Genomic DNA, 20,939 nt, shown 5'->3' on the forward strand with positions numbered 1-20,939 from the left:
TGATTTTTAATATGACGAACCTGTTTACTCTGTCAGGTTTGCAAGAACGTCACAAGCCAAGGACAAAGCAGCATTGCTTAAAGTTCACTTTTGTTTATTTTTAGTGACAATAAATACATCAATGAATATGTCAAATGTTTGTGGACACCCCTTTTAATGAATGCGTTCTGTAGATGCTACTTTAAGTAGCATCCATTGCTTGCACAGATGTGTAAATACACACACACAGCTTGACTTGTCCCGGTAGAGAAGTATTGGCAATAGAACATTGGCAGATAAACATGAATATGTCTAATGCCAGGTGTGGGCTAGTCTAGGGGTATAAAGCCCCCCAGTATTGAGCTGTGGAGCAGTGGAAGAACTGTGTTCTCTAGAATGATGGATGGGGTGACTCTTGATGAGTTACAGAGCCATTGCTAAGGCTTGGGACAGTGGTGGCTGGTCTACCAGAATGTCACTAAGAGCGCATCAACAATTCATTCAGGAACCCAGACAAACATCCAAAGAACTGTCGTGTTCTCTGGAATGATGGCTGGTGCTCCATTTAGTACCTTTAAGAATTAGTTTGGATTATCGTAAGGGATGAGGTGAGTTGGTGATCATTCAACATCCTGACATCACTAACGGTCTTGTCGCTGAATGCTATCATCTCCTCAAAGCAATGCTACTCCAGAATCTAGTAGAAAGTCTTCTTCCCTGGACAGTAGAGACAGTTACTCCAACAAAAGCAGGATCATCTGTTTTAATACCCTTGATTTCAGAAGAAACAATGAATGAGCAGGTGTCCCAATACTTACTTAACCTATTCAATGTAAACAGTACCCAGGAGTGACTGGCCTACCAAAATATAACCATGAGCACATCAACAACTAATCTAGGTCAAATAAAATGACATGCAAGGTAAAAAAAAAACCACAGCCGACCAAAAAGAAAGTCTCACTTTTGCTAAAAAAAACCATCTAGTTCAGATCATTTTCTGTGGACTGATGATTCAGAGGTGTACATTTTGAAAGGCAAGGGTCCTGTTATGCCTGCCATAAAGCTAATGCCTAATTCCACCATAAATACATCATACTCACAGTCAAACATGGTGGTGGTGGCGGTGGTAATTGTAGTGCAGCTTTCACAGAAAAGGTCAAAAACACTGGCAAAAACACTTTTAATACATTTATAAACAAGCAAAGATGTTACTGCAATGACATCTGCTGGTGCATTGATTGATTCTGGCCCAGACTCTCATGGATTACTGCTTTCAGAACCCTACAGTTTAAGGGGGAGTAACACTAGAAACAGTACCTGTGTTTAGAGAAGAAACAAAGCAAAAAAATCTGTCAGTTACGACCCATCACACATCATCTCATAAACAGAGGTGAAGCTATTTTTGGCCACCTGACAGCGAGTGTTGCCTGACTGTGGATTCTGTGGAGTGTGTGTTTGTGTGTGTGTGTCCTGTTAACTTCAGTAGACGTGATGATACTTCAGCGTTTGGCCTGTGTCAGTCACCTGCCAATCGCCCGCTGTGCGCTTTAGCCTTAATACTGCAGGAGCTGTCCATTCAGCACCACACCGCAGGCAATGGCGCCAATCAGCACAGCAGACAGCTCCAAAACAGACACCTGTCACAGCTGCACTTCTCCTGCAGGCTATCTGCATCTCTTTGAAGCACAGCAAAAAGGCACGTTTAGGCCCACAGAACAGAAGCACTGGAAAAGCTGCAGGCGATGACCGTACTCTACCCTGCCTTTTACACGCCGAACAACGCTTTCGTCCTTTGGTTGAATCCAATAGGGAAATTATGATGCAATCTCCTGTCGGATAAGGAAAACCCAGTGAACTTCGCCTAAGGAAAGTGGAAGGAATAGATACACAATCCTATAATGACACAACACCGCATCTCTAGAGCTCCTCAGAGTTTCGAGTGGGAAGTGAACTTTATACATGCTTTAAATTCTGCTCAGGAAAACATGCAACTTTTGACAACACTTCAGGGCAAATTCTTTACTGACATACAAAAAATCACCCATGCACTGATCTCACCTAATTTAAAAAAGTGTATCAGGTCCACATGAATACATAAATTACAGCAATTTAGTTACATTTACATTTACATTTAAGGCATTTAGCAGATGCTCTTATCCATAGTGACTTACAAAAGTGCTTTGCTGTTTACCCAAGAAAAACCTCAGCTAGTTTAAATAGACTAATAATTTAAAGATCCTTTAATCTTAGACTCTACTAAACACGAGTCAATATGGAGACCATAATACTCTTCTCTTCGCCTGAGTACTCTCAGAAGAGGAGGGTCTTCAGTCTGGGTTTGAAGACAGCGAGTGTTGGACTCTGCTGTTCGGACACCCAGGGGAAGCTCATTTCACCACGTTGGTGCAGGACAGTAAAAAGTCTGGACGCTCGTCTTCCGTGGGTTTTGAGGGATGGCGGGTTGAGCTGAAAGGGCTCTTGGAGTTCAGTTGTTGTCTTAAGGGCTGAAGGGCTCATTTGTTGTCTTACATCTTCAGTTTAATAATTCTTCTGTCATTTAACAAGTTTACTAGTAATCAGTTAATCCAGGTTACTGTATAAAAAAATAAGTCCTAAGGGACTTTTTAGGCCAAATAATAGATTTTATATACTACAAAAAATAAAACATATGATAAAAATGCTATTTTAATGTAAAAACACTAGAAAGACACTGGGAAGCATTTTTAAGACTTCAGTGAAAAAAAAACATTAAACACTGTGTAGCAGCCCTTCTGCAAAAGACCAAACTAGGAGCATTTAAACCACAGTGGACCAAAAAGAAAGTCTCACTTTTGCTGTAAAACATCTAGTTCAGATCATTTTCTGTGGACTGATGATTCAGAGATGCAAAAATTTGAAAGGCAAGGGTCCTGTTACGCCTGGCATTCAGCTAATGCCTAATTCCACCATAAATACATCATACTCACAGTCAAACATGGTGGTGGTGATTGTAGTGCGAAGGCTTAGGTTTCATAGAAACCTTTTTATATACTACAAAAAATAAAACACATGATAAAAATGCTTTTATGTTTTAATGTAAAAACACTAGAAAGACACTGGGAAGCCTTTATAAGACTTCAGTGGGAAAAAAAAACATTAAACACTGTGTGGCAGCCCTTCTGCAAAAGACCAAACTAGGAGCATTTAAACCTGCCAATCAACCACTGCAGACTAATAGAGAAGATACATTTTAGTCAATTGATCATGTACAGTATAAATCAATCACCATTATGGAACAATGTTACAATCAATCAATCAATTTCAATCAACACAATTACTGCTATGTACCTAATTAATCAACAGCTGTGTTGATATGATATAATTCATATGGTAATGATGTACAACATTTGTTTGTAAGGTGAATTAGTGTAAGGTTGGAGGCGCAGATATAAAATGCAAAGGGCTTTTTAATGAACAGGAGCTTACCGGTTTAACAGGACTAGGTGTCAGTAAGAGCATCAGCACAATAGTAATAGTAACACAAAGGGACACTCAGGTGTGTTCAAGGCAGAGGTGGATTATGGGAATTGTAGTTGTCATAATCAGAGGCAGGAGAGAGACCTGGAAGCATGACAATTAGACATAAAGCTCACAATGGATTCTAACTAAATGGTTAACTCACTACCACAATGACTGGCTGACTGGTATCATTGCCGATCAACTAATTAACTTCTAAACATACAAGCAAAATAACTAACTAGAAATTAACATATTAAAACATCTAGCTAGCTAACTAACTACACCAACTACTAACCAGCACAACTAGCTAACAAACCAAATAAATAACCAACTCCCTAAATCAAATCACAGAAACAAGTAATTAATGCACTAAAAAACTAAGATACTAAATAAACAACTGTTTACCAAGAGGGATTTATTACCAAACTAACTAACGTCACTAAACTAGTGTCCAACACACTAGTGGCCTAAACACATAACTATTTATTAAGCAAGTATTTGTTGCATATTGCCTTTTTATTAATATTTATTTAGGCAACTAATTAGACAACAAACTAATTAAGCAGTATCAATTATCTAAAAAACTAACAGCAGACTTACTAAACTAACTTACTCTCTAGATGACTGCCTAATGAAATATCTACCTAACAAAATATCTAACAAACTAACTACATAATTAATTTTCTAAATATATAAATAACTTACAATAACAGCTACCTACCTACCAATCATACTAACTGACTTACTAACAGGCGTGTTAACTAAATAAGTGACAAACTAGCTTAGTTAACAACAAACTCAATTACTACTTAAGACAACTAACAAACCAACTAAATAATCTACATACCAACTGACAAAAACAACTAATCAATGCACATTCTACTTAATTAAACAGATACCATTAACAGATAACTTTACTATGCCAACTATCGTACTAACAGACTTGCTAAACTAACTAAGAAACGACTTGTTTGTACTACTAATGTTACTCAATACAAACTTAGTACATAACTAAAGGACTTGCTCAAACAGCTAACCACGTACCTACCTATGTCTGACACAGCTAACTTTTTAAATAACTAAACTAACTTGCTAAAATGCTCACTAACTAAACATCTGACAGACTGAACTGTGAGTGCATTTACTATATAAGACAAAAACAAAACAGCTAAATAACTTACATACCAAACCAACTAATAAACAAACATGACGAATTAATGCACATTCTAACATACTAAACAAATGCATATTTTTACTATTAAAAAACTAACTAACAAATAAACTAACTAACTAACTAACTAACTAGCAGATTTGCAGAATTAACTAATTATCTTTCTAACTAACTAAATACTACTCAATACGACTCAATACTACAATAAATAACTAGCTACCTACGTACCATAACTCTGGCTAACTAAATAACTGACAAACTAACTTGATAACTGAACCAAATGACAAATCTAATTCAACTAACTAACAAACAGACTAACTAGTTAACTAACTAACTAACTAACACAATGTCTGATTAACTGACTGCCACATTGGTGGACTAACAGTCATCTAGTCAAGTTACCAACTAACCTACTAACCAACCAAAACACTTACTACCAGACAAACTAACACAGTAACTGCCAAACTAACAGAATGACTCCACAAGGGGGCGCTATTAGTATGCACTTTCCAGGGCTTTGTAAGATTGGTGCTTGGTATCAGTGACACTAAGTGGCCTTGTCTCCATACTCAGCATGTTCTGGCTTTTTCCAACTTCTTGTCAGTTCACGCAGCCTAAGGGCATCATCCAGCTCTTCTGCTCCTACAGGCGTCAGACCTGTGGGGTCTGGTGGATCTGGAGGAGTGATGTTCGTCAGACGGTCAGGCAGGTCTCTCAAAACAGACGGTCAGTCTCCGCCAGCTCTAAAACCGTGTGGCAGCGCAGTCTGAGTCACTCTCCTGGTGGATCAGAGCCGTAATGCATGCACAGTCACGCAGTGTGTTTACTGCACTGAGCGGCCCACCGTGCAGTCCAGCCTCAGCAACATCAAGCAAACACACACACGCACGCCTCTGCTCCTGTCACAACACATTCACCGTCTAGACCACACACACACACACACACACACACACATAAACATGCACAGAAGTGGGTATTCCTGTCTTTCTGAGGGGTTCCCGTAGTCTTCTATGTGAGTGTGTGTAAAGCTGATTTGCTAAATCCAACTATTACCCTATCCACACACACACACACACACGCACACACACACACACACACACACACAAACACACACACACCTAGCCATAGCCATCAACAACCAACAGACCAGCTTTGGCCTGTTTTCCTTTCACTAATAAAAGCTGAAGTTTGCAGTGAAATAAAAATGTGTGCTTGAGGAGAGCGATCAACGAGAGAGAGAGAGAGAGAGAGAGAGAGAGAGAGAGAGAGAGAGAGAGAGAGAGAGAGAAAATGACAAAGAGAGAGAGAAAGAGAGAAAAAGAGAGAGAGAAAGAGTGAGAGAGAGAGAGAAAGAGAAAAAGAGAGAGAGAAAGAGAGAGAGAAAGAGTGAGAGAGAGAGAGAAAGAGAGAGAGAAAGAGAAAAAGAGAGAGAGAAAATGACAAAGAGCAAATGACAGCGTGCACGAGCGAGAGAGAGAGAGAGAGAGAGAGAGAGAGAGAGAGAGAGAGACAGAGAGAGAGAGACAGAGAGAGAGAGCAAGAATGACAGCAAGGGAATGAAAGAGAAAGAGAGGGAGAAAGGGAAAAAGAGAAATGGGGAGAGTGACAGCAAGTAAAAGTGAGAGAAAGGGAGGAGAGAAAGGGGAGAGAGAGAGGGAGAGAGAGAGAGAGAGAGAGAGAGAGAGAGGCAGAGAGAGAGAGAGAGACAGAGAGAGAGAGAGAGAGAGAGAGAGAGAGCGATGGGGAATGATCCTGTGCATTTCTTTATGTGCACATCGACAGAGACCTCTAGTGGTCTGTCAACAGCACAGCTGATCAACACAAACAGCTGAGCAGATTCTCAGGAACTCCCAGGAAAAGCACAGCGTCTAAGACGGGTTAGCTGTAGCTACTCTCCACCAGACAGCAGCATTCGGGTGTAGCTGTCAGGCCTCAGCTGTGAAGACTGTGGGCATGGCCTAATGCTGGATGTGACAACTACTGCAATAATACAGGGCTAATCCACTAGCATTGGGTCAAATGGTAAATGTTAATATGTCAATTATTCAATTAAAAATGTATAAAAAGAATCAACAGCAATTTATTATTTAATTAAAGTGGAAGTAATTACTCTTAAATTGTGAATTTAAATAATTTCTAATTGACTGAAGTTACTACAATTCACTTAATTAACTTAATTATATATAACTATTAATATGTGCATTGTTTGTATTCAGTTGTGGGTATTAATTATATTTAAAGGGTTGGAGTAAATGGTTCTCAAGCCATTTGAGTCCCCCTAAAGCCCCCCTTTGACAGTGAATAGCTTTGAACAATCTACTGAATGCATTTAAATGCATGCACCTGCATGATCAATCCTGTCCATATACTACTGATACTCAAAACAGCCCCTGTGACTACACTGTACGATCCCACTGGAATAATGGAAAGCTGCGTTTTTCTTGGAATAGCTGAATAATGAGAGTTCAGCAGATGGAAATGACCAACCGTGAACCTCAAACACTGCTGTTCCTCCTTCAGAACAAAGAACATCCAGCAGAACCTAAAACACAGCTGTAAAACGGGCCAATTACAAACCCCTCAAACTCTTACATCACAGTCTTGACTCATTATATTCACCCCCCCGCCCCAAAAAAAAAGTACATAAATCCCACCCACAAGCGAAAACTCCCGTCAAAGCTGGTGAAAGTGCGACGGCGGCTTCAGGAGAACATGGTGTTGCTGATACTTGAGAGCAGCTCATCACCTCCAGACTCGAGTTATGGGAACAAGGGTTGCTGCGGGAACCAGGCCTAGTGACCGCGGCTTTTCTTGTGCCAGTGTTCGCAGAAAGCTGGAGAGAGCAAACAGAAACCCGACCTAGGGTAAAAGCTAACACCAGCCAAATCTTTCACTTCTTTCTTTTCTGTCTTCAGATGATTTTTACTGGTAAGACTCGAGAAAGACAAACCCGGCGAAGCGAGCGGAGGAACTGCTACTAGCTACAAGCTAAACGGCTGCCATCTGTTCAGCTTGCTAACAGCTCACATATAAGCCTAAGGTGCAGTAATGTGATTCTGTAAATGACTAAATACTGAAGAACACATTGTCCTGCTACTTCTGTCAGGCTGCAGAGAAAAGTGGGAGGAGCCTAAAGTAATTCAGCTCATCATCAATGACGACTTCTGTCATCTTTTTACGGTTAGAGGAATCAACATTACACATCTGTAGAGTAGGTAACACTGAATGATTCTACCAATGGATATATAATGTCCAATGAAAACCATGTATCTCCAAAACAACAACTTTACAGGAGGAGGAAAACACCTTCTTAATTTTCAATGGAAGTCAATGGATATTGGATATCCCATACTATTTACACAGGTTATGGGGCAGCTACAGGGTTCAAACTACTGAGAAAACCAAATTCATTCAATTTCATTGGATAACAGTGACACACACACACACACACACACACACACACACACATATATATATATACAATTAAAAACACGTATCTCCAAAACAGCAACTTTACCGGAGGAGGAAAACACCATCTCAATTTTCCATCTCAATGGAAGTCAATGGATATTGGATTCCAAGTAATTTAGAGCATTTCTATTGGTCCATTCATCCCATACTATTTACACAGGTTATGGGGCAGCTACAGGGTTCAAACTACTGAGAAAACCAAATTCATTCAATTTCATTGGATAACAGTGACATACACACACACACACACACACACACAGACACATATATATATATATACACAATAAAAAACACGTATCTCCAAAACAGCAACTTTACAGGAGGAGGAAAACACCATCTCAATTTTCCATCTCAATGGAAGTCAATGGATATTGGATTCCAAGTAATTTAGAGCATTTCTATTGGTCCATTCATCCCAAACTGCTTACACAGGGTACGAGGCAGCTACAGGGTTCAAACCATGAAGAAAACTAAATTTCATTGGACAGCTGCGACAAACACACACACACACATATAGTCATTATTTCGTTTTCTCCATGTGTTGAACCCTGTAGCTGCTTCTGTACACTGTATAAATAATTCAGGATCAACAGACCAACAGAAATACCTGGAGTAAACTCTCATTCTAAATTGACTTCCATTCAAAGTTAAGACCATTTTTGCCTTCTCCTGTAAAGTCACTATTCTGGAGATACGTTTTTTACTGGACAGCGACGATATCTATAATAAGCAGATTTCCTTAAAGGTTATTTCTCACCTCCTGTAAAATGTCACTGTAGATCCTTCATAACAACCCCTCAAAGCCTGCTGAAGCCACTGCTGATCACACACTCACACACACACTCACTCACTCCTCACTACCGGTGACACACTGAGTTCTCAAAGGCTTTAAAGATAATGTGCTTTTGTCCCTCTTCACTCTTCCCTGTATTCTCGCCACTGCCGCAGCTTGTCAGGATGATAATCACCGCAGTGGGCGTCAGGCTTCTGTTGGGAATAACAGGACTGTTACTGTTACTTTCCTATTCCGGGCTCTTTTAGACCCATTAATGTGTGAGGGTCTGCCTGTGGGTCCACGTTGCAGTTCCTCTCTCTAATAACAACACAGTTTACACATTCATGACAGAGGGGGAAACTGTGAGAGTGGAGGGATTCGGGTGGCTTTGCTTTCTGATAGGAAGCCAGTCCCCCTTCTGATAAGCACAGCCAGGAGTGATAGATGACAGGGTTAAAGGGGAGGGGACGGGGTGGTGGAGGGTTGCGCAGGGTGGAGGGTTGTGGCCAAGGATGTTAGATTAGATTAGGGAGGAGTGGCTACAGGCATGCTCCTCCTCCCAAAATTCAGTTATTTCCAACAAAAAGGGAACCTTGACTTGGGCCTCAGTTTGGTTCAGATGGCAAATACTATTCAAATTTGTTGTATCAGCCCTGTTAACAGCTTTATTATTATTATTATTATTATTAATAATAAACATCAAACAAAATTCCTCTACAACCAGGTTGCCATTTGTATTGAGGTATCAAACGGTTGCATGCTCCCTCCCTCTCCTCATCGAGCACAGAACTAAATATCCAGAGCGAGACATTTACCCAAGAGAAACACTTTACTGACTCTTATATTGTGCTACAATAATGGCCACATGTGAGTTTTGGGATTGTAGACAATATTTTACTAATCCTGAAGATGCACATTATTCATACAAGGCATTATTAGGTTAACAATAAGCTTACGGTCACCCTAAGAAGATAACTGTGGAATCACAGGGCCACTTACTGCAAAAAAAAAAAACACTACATTACAAAATACAATACATTTCTCAACATCTATATATGTGTCCAAATATTTATGGACACCCCTTCTAATGAATGCATTCAGCTACTTTAAGTTGCACCCATTGCTGATACATATGTGCAAATGCAAACACTGATTATTTTGTCCCTGTGGAGAAGTACTGGCAATAGAATAGGACTGATAAACATGAACCTACTGGCACCATGCTGCCTAATAAAGCCAGGCGTGGGCTAGAGGGGTATAAAGCCCCCCAGCATTGAGCTGTGGAGCAGTGGTAGAACTGTGTTCTCTGGAATGATGATGGTGGTGGAGCTCCATTCAGTACTTTTGGGAGGAGGTGGGGAGTTGGGGATGATGAGGCGGGGTGGTGATCATCCAACATCCTGACCTCCTTAACGCTCTTGTCGAAAATGCAATCAATTCCTCACAACAATGCTCATATATATACAATGCTCATATATATCAGCCATAACATTAAATATTGTGTAGGTCCCCCTCATGCCACCTAAAAAGCTGGTACCCATCAAGGCCTGTCCTCCTTAACACTTCTGAAGGTGACCTGTGATATCAAACACTGATTGTCCTTCCTTGAAGCATTTTTGGTAGGTACTGACCACTGCACACCAGGAACACCCCACAAGACCTGCCTGATGTTTTGGAGATGTTCTGACCCAGTCATTGTCTAGAACATCCCAGTTTGGTTCCAGTTTGATTTTTTTCCTGCTTCAACACCTCCATCACCTTCAGGACCTGATTGTTCACTTGCTGCCTGGACAGGTGCTATTGTGGATGACGTAATCAATATCATTCACTTCAGCTGTCAGTGGTTTCATGTGGCTGCCATGGTGTATATGTAAATACATCATTAAAGTTTAAAGAAAGCCTTCTTCCTGTCGCCAGAAATTCAAATTTCATCAACAAAACGAATGCCTCTCTACGTGCTCTGCCTGCCAGTAAGTGTGCAGATGTATTTTATTCATGTGAAACCGATGAGCACATTTGATTTAAAGGATTGTATCCACTGACGCTGATGGCTGAACACAAATTCCAAGAAGTCTAGCTTTCATCTCCCTAGCTGAATGCCTAAAAAAAACGAGAATCCCCAAATCCTCAAAGATAAAGCAACACTTCCAGATGTGGAGCAGCTGGGCTGGTGTCCAGAGGCCCAGACGGTGTCCTCCTAAAGGGCTCATTATAGTCCAAAAGCTCAGGGCACTGCTCTGCTCCACTGGGACTTCACCATTTGCAAAATATGGGTCACTGGATGAAGCGGCAGCGGATGCTGCATCACTGAAATGTATTCAATTGCGTCTACCGTCGCACAAACAGAACAAAAACGATTTGCAGCAATTTCCAAAGTGCATCTGAGCGGGATCGCTGTTCTGACAAGGACAATATACGGCCAATTTGTGGAATAAATTGCTCCTACCCAGGACTCTGCAGAGTTTACTGGAACCTCCTGATTACCTGAAAGTGCTTTCTGACCACAATCACTGAGCTAATAGTGCAACGTCTTTCCTTTATGTTCTGTAACTGATCTTAATTAATACTGACATGCTCTTATTCAGTGGCAGATTTGCTAACCTCTATAGTAGTCACATCTTAATATTCTCAGGGTTCAGGAGGAAAAAAGCTTTACTTCATTTTCTCTCCAGTAAAGTACATCATTTTGTTTTCCCTCCAGTAGAAAAGTGACTTTATAGACTTGCGTAGAAAGTGCTCATCTAGTCTGGTCTGGAATTAAGGTACAGCACAGAAATAGCTTTAGGGGTTGCGTAGACTAGACGACTAGGACATCCATTGGTGTCGCAGTGGGAAGCTGGCAACTAGTCGGAATGAGCAAAAAACAATAGCAAGGATACAGGCAGACGTTACCGAAAGCAGCTCTTCCGTCAAACTTTGGTAGTGTGGAAATACTGGAGATGACTCCAGTGCTACAGTCAACTGCACAGTGTGTAAAGATATGCTTGAGTTCAATTAAAAGACTTCTCAAAAATTCTCAAAATGAAGCTTCCAGTGCTAACTGGTAACAGTATGCAGGTCCATGCATGCACAGAGCCGCTAGGTAGCACGTATCGATAGGTAGCACAACTCGACAGAAGACGGACCAAGCTGGAAACTGGCAGGTTAGCATCACAGAGTTTTCAAGACGTTCATCCACGGACCGTGATATTAGTAGGTGCTGACCTGCATACCAAGAACTCCCCACAAGACCTGCCTGATGTTCTGATGACCCAGTCATCGTCTAGAACATCCCAGTTTGGTTCTTGTGTCTCAGACTTATGCGTTGCTTCAACACCTACATTTACATTTATGGCATTTATCTGACGTTCTTCTCCAGAGCGACTTACAAGCTTACTCGTATTACAGAGGTGGACCAATGTAGTGTTAGAAGTCTTGCCCAAGGACTCTTACTGGTGTAGCGCAGCACCCACAGTCACCCAGACTGGGAATCGAACCCCAGCCTCCCACATGGTGTGCACCACACCAACCACCACAACACCTCCAACACCTTCAAGATCTGACTGTTCACTTGCTGCCTAATATATCCACCCTACTGACAGGAGCCACTGGGATGATGTGATCAATGTAATTTACTTCAGCTGTCAGTGGCTTTAACGTTTTTTAATGCTTTAACAGAGGTTTTAACATGATGGCATGCACAGAGCCCTGCAGTAGCAAGGCGGACCAACTGGAAACGTCCGTCCACAGATATTCGACCACTATATGCTGTTTCTGGAGAGAGGTTCAGAGGTGTAGTTCCCTTTTTTGAGCCAAGCTGGAATACCATAAAACCTCTGGAATACCATCACCCTGCAGAACAATGGGAAACAGTGGGAATTTGCCCATTGCACTGACCTTGGAAGCCCTGAAGGTGGACGTTTAATGTAGAGCCAGTGTTTCACTGTTATGTTAAATTCGGTTTACCGATTTATTGCCTTTATCAATCACAATTTAACTAAACTAATGAAAAAAGAAAGAATAGCTCATTCCAGACGTTATTTTTGCTCTTTCTATGAAAATTACGACTCGTCAACTAGTCGTCTACTTTTCCGATAACTAATCAACTAGTAAAAACGACTACTCCTGCAACCTTCAGTAAGCATCTATCGTCGCTGTCCAATGGAAAACCTCCAAAATCTCCACAATGGTGACAAAATAATGTAAGTAAAATATGATTTTATTCATTTAAGTCATTTAGGGCATTTCCATTGGTCCATTCATCCAGATATATGTACACAGTGTACAGAAGCAGCTACAGGGTTCTTTTTGCTGTGTTGGGGTTGTATTGGTATAGTTGGTGTTGGGGTTGTGTTGGTGTCGAGGTTGTGTTGATGTTGAGGTTGAGGTTGTGTTGGTAATGTCAGCAGCGAATAGTGCTGAAAAGTCACTAATGCTGACTCAGCTTACAGCAAAGGGAGACCAACTCCAAATTAATGCCTATGAATTTATAATAACATGTCATGAAGGCTCCTGTAGGTGTAAAGTGTAGGTGTCCAATTACTTCTGTCCATATATATATATATATATATATATATATATAAAATGACATGTCATTATAAACATAGGCATTAATATGGAGTTGGTCCCCCTACTATGGAGTTGCCCCCCCCCCATGGAGAAAACTAAAAATGGCCAAAAGTGGAGATACATGGTTTAATTTCATTGGACAGCAGCGATGTACAGTGTGTTAACGTCTGTGTGGATAAATGCTTAACCTTCAAGCTTCTCCTCCGTAAAGAAACTGGACTAAGATTCGTGTTTTAGAAGTTTTAGAAAAGACTAGTCTCCTTACAGTACTGTTAACATCCACTCCAGCACAGTCTCACTGAAACTAGACCCGTCAAGGTCCTGACATTTCAGCTGACTGTTACTCGCCATACAAAGAACTGCAATCGACAGCATTGCCTTTTTCTCATGACTAGCATGGTGTGAGAAGTGGCACCGCTGTTTGCATTGCACCGAGTGAGAGGTTACGCCTTCAGTTGCTTTCATAAGACACACGACACGGTTCTGCTTTCTGCAGTCCTGTTGCCTCATTACCATAGCAACCCAGCTACAAAGTGTCAGACCACGTAAAGTTACAGAGCGGGGCGCAAGTGCTGAGCTCAGCGAATGATGCTGAAATGTCACCAACAATCGCTGACTCAGTAGGGGGACCAACTCCATATTAATGCCTATGAGTTTATAATGACATGTCATTTATATATATATATATATATATGGACAGAAGTAATTGGACTTTACACCTACAGGAGCCTTCATGACATGTTATTATAAATTCATAGGCATTAATTTAGGGTTGGTCTCCCTTTGCTGTAAGCTGAGTCAGCATTAGTGACTATTCACTGCTGACATTACCAACACAACCTCAACACAACCTCAACACCAACACAACCCCAACACAACCTCAACACCAACACAACCTCAACACCAACACAACCTCAAAACCAACAAAACCCCAACAACCTCAACACCAACACAACCCCAACACAACCTCAACACCAACACAACCCCAACACAACCTCAACACCAACATTACCAACACAACCTCAACACCAACACAACCTCAACACCAACATTACCAACACAACCTCAACACCAACATTACCAACACAACCTCAACACCAACAAACCACCAACACAACCCCAACACCAACTATACCAACACAACCCCAACACCAACAAACCACCAACACAACCCCAACACCAACTATACCAACACAACCCCAACACCAACATTACCAACACAACCTCAACACCAACACTACCAACACAACCTCAACACCAACAAACCACCAACACAACCCCAACACCAACTATACCAATACAACCCCAACACCAACACTACCAACACGACCTCAACCCCAACGCCAACACAACCCCAACATCAACTATACCAACACAACCCCAACACCAATGTTACCAACACAACACCAACGTTACCAACACAACCTCAACTCCATTGTTACCAACACAACCTCAACACTGACTTTACCCATAAACCTCAACACTGACTTTACCCACACAGCCCCAACACTGACTTTACCCATAAACCTCAACACTGACTTTACCAACACAGCCTCAACACTGACTTTACCCACACAACCCCAACACTGACTTTACCCATAAACCCCAACACTGACTTTACCAACACAGCCTCAACACTGACTTTACCCACACAGCCCCAACACTGACATTACCCATAAACCCCAACACTGACTTTACCCACACAGCCCCAACACTGACTTTACCCACACAACCCCAACACTGACTTTACCCACACAGCCCCAACACTGACTTTACCAACACAACCCCAACACTGACACAACCCAAACACCCACACAGCCCCAACACTGACTTTACCCACACAGCCCCAACACTGACATTACCCATAAACCCCAACACTGACTTTACCCACACAGCCCCAACACTGACTTTACCCACACAGCCCCAACACTGACTTTACCCACACAACCCCAACACTGACTTTACCCACACAGCCCCAACACTGACTTTACCAACACAACCCCAACACTGACTTTACCCATAAACCCCAACACTGACTTTACCCACACAGCCCCAACACTGACTTTACCAACACAACCCCAACACTGACTTTACCCACACAACCCCAACACTGACTTTACCCACACAACCCCAACACTGACTTTACCCACACAGCCCCAATACTGACTTTACCAACACAACCCCAACACTGACTTTACCCACAAAACCCCAACACTGACTTTACCCACATAACCCCAACACTGACTTTACCCACACAACCCCAACACTGACTTTACCAACACAACCCCAACACTGACTTTACCCACACAACCCCAACACTGACTTTACCCACACAGCCCCAACACTGACTTTACCAACACAACCCCAACACTGACTTTACCCACACAGCCCCAACACTGACTTTACCAACACAACCCCAACACTGACTTTACCCACACAGCCCCAACACTGACTTTACCAACACAACCCCAACACTGACTTTACCCATAAACCCCAACACTGACTTTACCCACACAGCCCCAACACTGACTTTACCAACACAACCCCAACACTGACTTTACCCACACAGCCCCAACACTGACTTTACCAACACAACCCCAACACTGACTTTACCCATAAACCCCAACACTGACTTTACCAACACAGCCTCAACACTGACTTTACCCACACAGCCCCAACACTGACATTACCCATAAACCCCAACACTGACTTTACCCACACAGCCCCAACACTGACTTTACCCACACAACCCCAACACTGACTTTACCCACACAACCCCAACACTGACTTTACCCACACAGCCCCAACACTGACTTTACCAACACAACCCCAACACTGACTTTACCAACACAACCCCAACACTGACTTTACCAACACAACCCCAACACTGACTTTACCCACAAAACCCCAACACTGACTTTACCCACATAACCCCAACACTGACTTTACCCACACAACCCCAACACTGACTTTACCCACACAGCCCCAACACTGACGTTACCCACACAACCCCAACACTGACTTTACCCACACAGCCCCAACACTGACTTTACCCACACAACCCCAACACTGAATTTACCCACACAACCCCAACACTGACTTTACCCACACAACCCCAACACTGACTTTACCCACACAACCCCAACACTGACTTTACCCATAAACCTCAACACTGACTTTACCCACACAGCCCCAACACTGACTTTACCCATAAACCCCAACACTGACTTTACCAACACAGCCTCAACACTGACTTTACCCACACAACCCCCAACACTGACTTTACCCACACAACCCCAACACTGACTTTACCCACATAACCCCAACACTGACTTTACCCACACAGCCCCAAAACTGACTTTACCCACACAGCCCCAACACTGACTTTACCCACATAACCCCAACACTGACTTTACCAACACAACCCCAACACTGACTTTACCAACACAACCCCAACACCGACTTTACCCACACAACCCCAACACCGACTTTATCCACACAACCCCAACACTGACTTTACCCATAAACCCCAACACTGACTTTACCAACACAACCCCAACACTGACTTTACCAACACAACCCCAACACTGACTTTACCAACACAGCCCCAACACTGACTTTACCCATAAACCCCAACACTGACTTTACCCACACAACCCAACACTGACTTTACCCACACAGCCCAACACTGACTTTACCCACACAGCCCCAACACTGACTTTACCCATAAACCTCAACACTGACTTTACCAACACAGCCCAACACTGACTTTACCCACACAGCCCCAACACTGACTTTACCCACACAGCCCAACACTGACTTTACCCACACAGCCCCAACACTGACTTTACCCACACAACCCCAACACTGACTTTACCAACACAACCCCAACACTGACTTTACCCACACAGCCCCAACACTGACTTTACCCACACAGCCCCAACACTGACTTTACCCACACAACCCCAACACTGACTTTACCCACACAACCCCAACACTGACTTTACCAACACAACCCCAACACTGACTTTACCCACACAGCCCCAACACTGACTTTACCCACACAGGCCAACACTGACTTTACCCACACAACCCCAACACTGACTTTACCCACACAGCCCAACACTGACTTTACCAACACAGCCCCAACACTGACTTTACCCACACAGCCCCAACACTGACTTTACCCACACAGCCCAACACTGACTTTACCCACACAACCCCAACACTGACTTTACCCACACAACCCCAACACTGACTTTACCAACACAGCCCAACACTGACTTTACCCACACAGCCCCAACACTGACTTTACCCACACAACCCCAACACTGACTTTACCCACACAGCCCCAACACTGACTTTACCAACACAACCCCAACACTGACTTTACCAACACAACCCCAACACTGACTTTACCAACACAACCCCAACACTGACTTTACCCACAAAACCCCAACACTGACTTTACCCACATAACCCCAACACTGACTTTACCCACACAACCCCAACACTGACTTTACCCACACAGCCCCAACACTGACGTTACCCACACAACCCCAACACTGACTTTACCCACACAGCCCCAACACTGACTTTACCCACACAACCCCAACACTGAATTTACCCACACAACCCCAACACTGACTTTACCCACACAACCCCAACACTGACTTTACCCACACAACCCCAACACTGACTTTACCCATAAACCTCAACACTGACTTTACCCACACAGCCCCAACACTGACTTTACCCATAAACCCCAACACTGACTTTACCAACACAGCCTCAACACTGACTTTACCCACACAACCCCCAACACTGACTTTACCCACACAACCCCAACACTGACTTTACCCACATAACCCCAACACTGACTTTACCCACACAGCCCCAAAACTGACTTTACCCACACAGCCCCAACACTGACTTTACCCACATAACCCCAACACTGACTTTACCAACACAACCCCAACACTGACTTTACCAACACAACCCCAACACCGACTTTACCCACACAACCCCAACACCGACTTTATCCACACAACCCCAACACTGACTTTACCCATAAACCCCAACACTGACTTTACCAACACAACCCCAACACTGACTTTACCAACACAACCCCAACACTGACTTTACCAACACAGCCCCAACACTGACTTTACCCATAAACCCCAACACTGACTTTACCCACACAACCCAACACTGACTTTACCCACACAGCCCAACACTGACTTTACCCACACAGCCCCAACACTGACTTTACCCATAAACCTCAACACTGACTTTACCAACACAGCCCAACACTGACTTTACCCACACAGCCCCAACACTGACTTTACCCACACAGCCCAACACTGACTTTACCCACACAGCCCCAACACTGACTTTACCCACACAACCCCAACACTGACTTTACCCACACAACCCCAACACTGACTTTACCAACACAACCCCAACACTGACTTTACCCACACAGCCCCAACACTGACTTTACCCACACAGCCCCAACACTGACTTTACCCACACAACCCCAACACTGACTTTACCCACACAACCCCAACACTGACTTTACCAACACAACCCCAACACTGACTTTACCCACACAGCCCCAACACTGACTTTACCCACACAGGCCAACACTGACTTTACCCACACAACCCCAACACTGACTTTACCCACACAGCCCAACACTGACTTTACCAACACAGCCCCAACACTGACTTTACCCACACAGCCCCAACACTGACTTTACCCACACAGCCCAACACTGACTTTACCCACACAACCCCAACACTGACTTTACCCACACAACCCCAACACTGACTTTACCCACACAACCCCAACACTGACTTTACCAACACAGCCCAACACTGACTTTACCCACACAGCCCCAACACTGACTTTACCCACACAACCCCAACACTGACTTTACCCACACAACCCCAACACTGACTTTACCAACACAACCCCAACACTGACTTTACCCACACAGCCCAACACTGACTTTACCCACACAACCCCAACACTGACTTTACCCACACAACCCCAACACTGACTTTACCAACACAGCCCCAACACTGACTTTACCCACACAGCCCAACACTGACTTTACCAACACAGCCCCAACACTGACTTTACCCACACAACCCCAACACTGACTTTACCCACACAGCCCAACACTGACTTTACCCACACAACCCCAACACTGACTTTACCCACACAACCCCAACACTGACTTTACCCACACAGCCCAACACTGACTTTACGCACACAGCCCCAACACTGACTTTACCCACACAGCCCAACACTGACTTTACCCACACAACCCCAACACTGACTTTACCCACACAACCCCAACACTGACTTTACACACACAGCCCCAACACTGACTTTACCCACACAGCCCCAACACTGACTTTACCAACACAGCCCCAACACTGACTTTACCAACACAGCCCCAACACTGACTTTACCCATAAACCTCAACACTGACTTTACCAACACAGCCCAACACTGACTTTACCCACACAGCCCCAACACTGACTTTACCCACACAGCCCCAACACTGACTTTACCCACACAGCCCAACACTGACTTGGAGATGCTCGACTGAACCTCAACCATAAGAGATCCACCACAGTGCTTTCACTTCACGCCACTTACTTTCCCTCCTTTCGAGCATCTCCTGTAGGTGTTGCTGACTCCTGCAGTTTGATTCATGCTTCCTTTATTCCTCCACCGGCTGCTGCAACAAAATCATGAAGGTTCAGCTCGTTTCATCCAAACATCGTTGTTTAAAAAGCTAGAAAGCAACACGAAAGGCAAGGCAACAACCTGAACTGGCTCCTCACCTTCACGACGCCTTAATAAACTTCTCCACCGCGTGCTGCAAGTCAACAAAGCCGGACAAATCGCCCCCTGATGTTCCTGAAGGTGCACCACCTACTGCTTGGTGGGGAACTCGCGGTTGCTCTCACAAACGACGTGAAAGAGAGGAGAGAGGGGATGCTGATGGAGCTCCAGAAATCTCCAGAAATCCACAGAAATGGAGGGAAAGTCAACGCTCTACTTTTCAGCAGCGGTGCTCCAGCTCCAGGTCCAGTTGGAGCTCCTCCAGAGAAAAAGCGCAGTTAAAGGCAGGCTCAGTGCTGGTGATGTTGGAAACCCCGCTGTCCCGGCAGCTCTCGGAGAGGAGAGTGGAGGAGTTGCAGCATCGTGTTTCCTCTCTGCGCGCTCCAGTCGAGAGGTGGCACACGAACGCAGGCACTTTAACCATCAGCGCGTAACGAGGCTATAGGCTGCCACTGGATGTGCACTGCGCGCTGCCACTGGATGTGTCTTCTCTGTTGCGATGCCTTAAGATGAGACTTCTTCTGAGGCTGATGCTTGTTTTATCCACAGTTCTCCTGAAGAAGCCCAAGTTGGTCAAGCTGGTCAGCTGTTTGGACAGCTTAGCTCTTGAGTTTGATGGTTAAACTGGTCTAGCAG

General features: G+C 43.7%; 1 protein-coding gene across 2 annotated transcripts in view; it reads right to left on the reverse strand.

The window, feature by feature from the left end:
- dpp6a (dipeptidyl-peptidase 6a) overlaps positions 1 to 20,600 on the reverse strand; it is a 461,345-nt gene extending 440,745 nt beyond the window's left edge. The window contains exons 1-2 of one of the 2 annotated variants that reach the window (XM_072679277.1): positions 20,303 to 20,600; positions 20,115 to 20,193 (exon numbers count right to left, since the gene is read on the reverse strand). In XM_072679277.1, coding sequence (XP_072535378.1) covers positions 20,115 to 20,171 — 57 coding nt within the window. In that variant the 5' untranslated portion in view covers positions 20,172 to 20,193; positions 20,303 to 20,600. Of the gene's footprint in view, positions 1 to 20,114; positions 20,197 to 20,302 lie in introns of both variants that reach the window. The other variant, XM_072679276.1, reaches the window with a different exon arrangement.
- Between the last annotated feature and the right edge of the window lie 339 nt (positions 20,601 to 20,939).

Source organism: Salminus brasiliensis, chromosome 5 (genome assembly GCF_030463535.1).
Source record: "Salminus brasiliensis chromosome 5, fSalBra1.hap2, whole genome shotgun sequence".
NCBI classification, from domain to species: domain Eukaryota; kingdom Metazoa; phylum Chordata; class Actinopteri; order Characiformes; family Bryconidae; genus Salminus; species Salminus brasiliensis.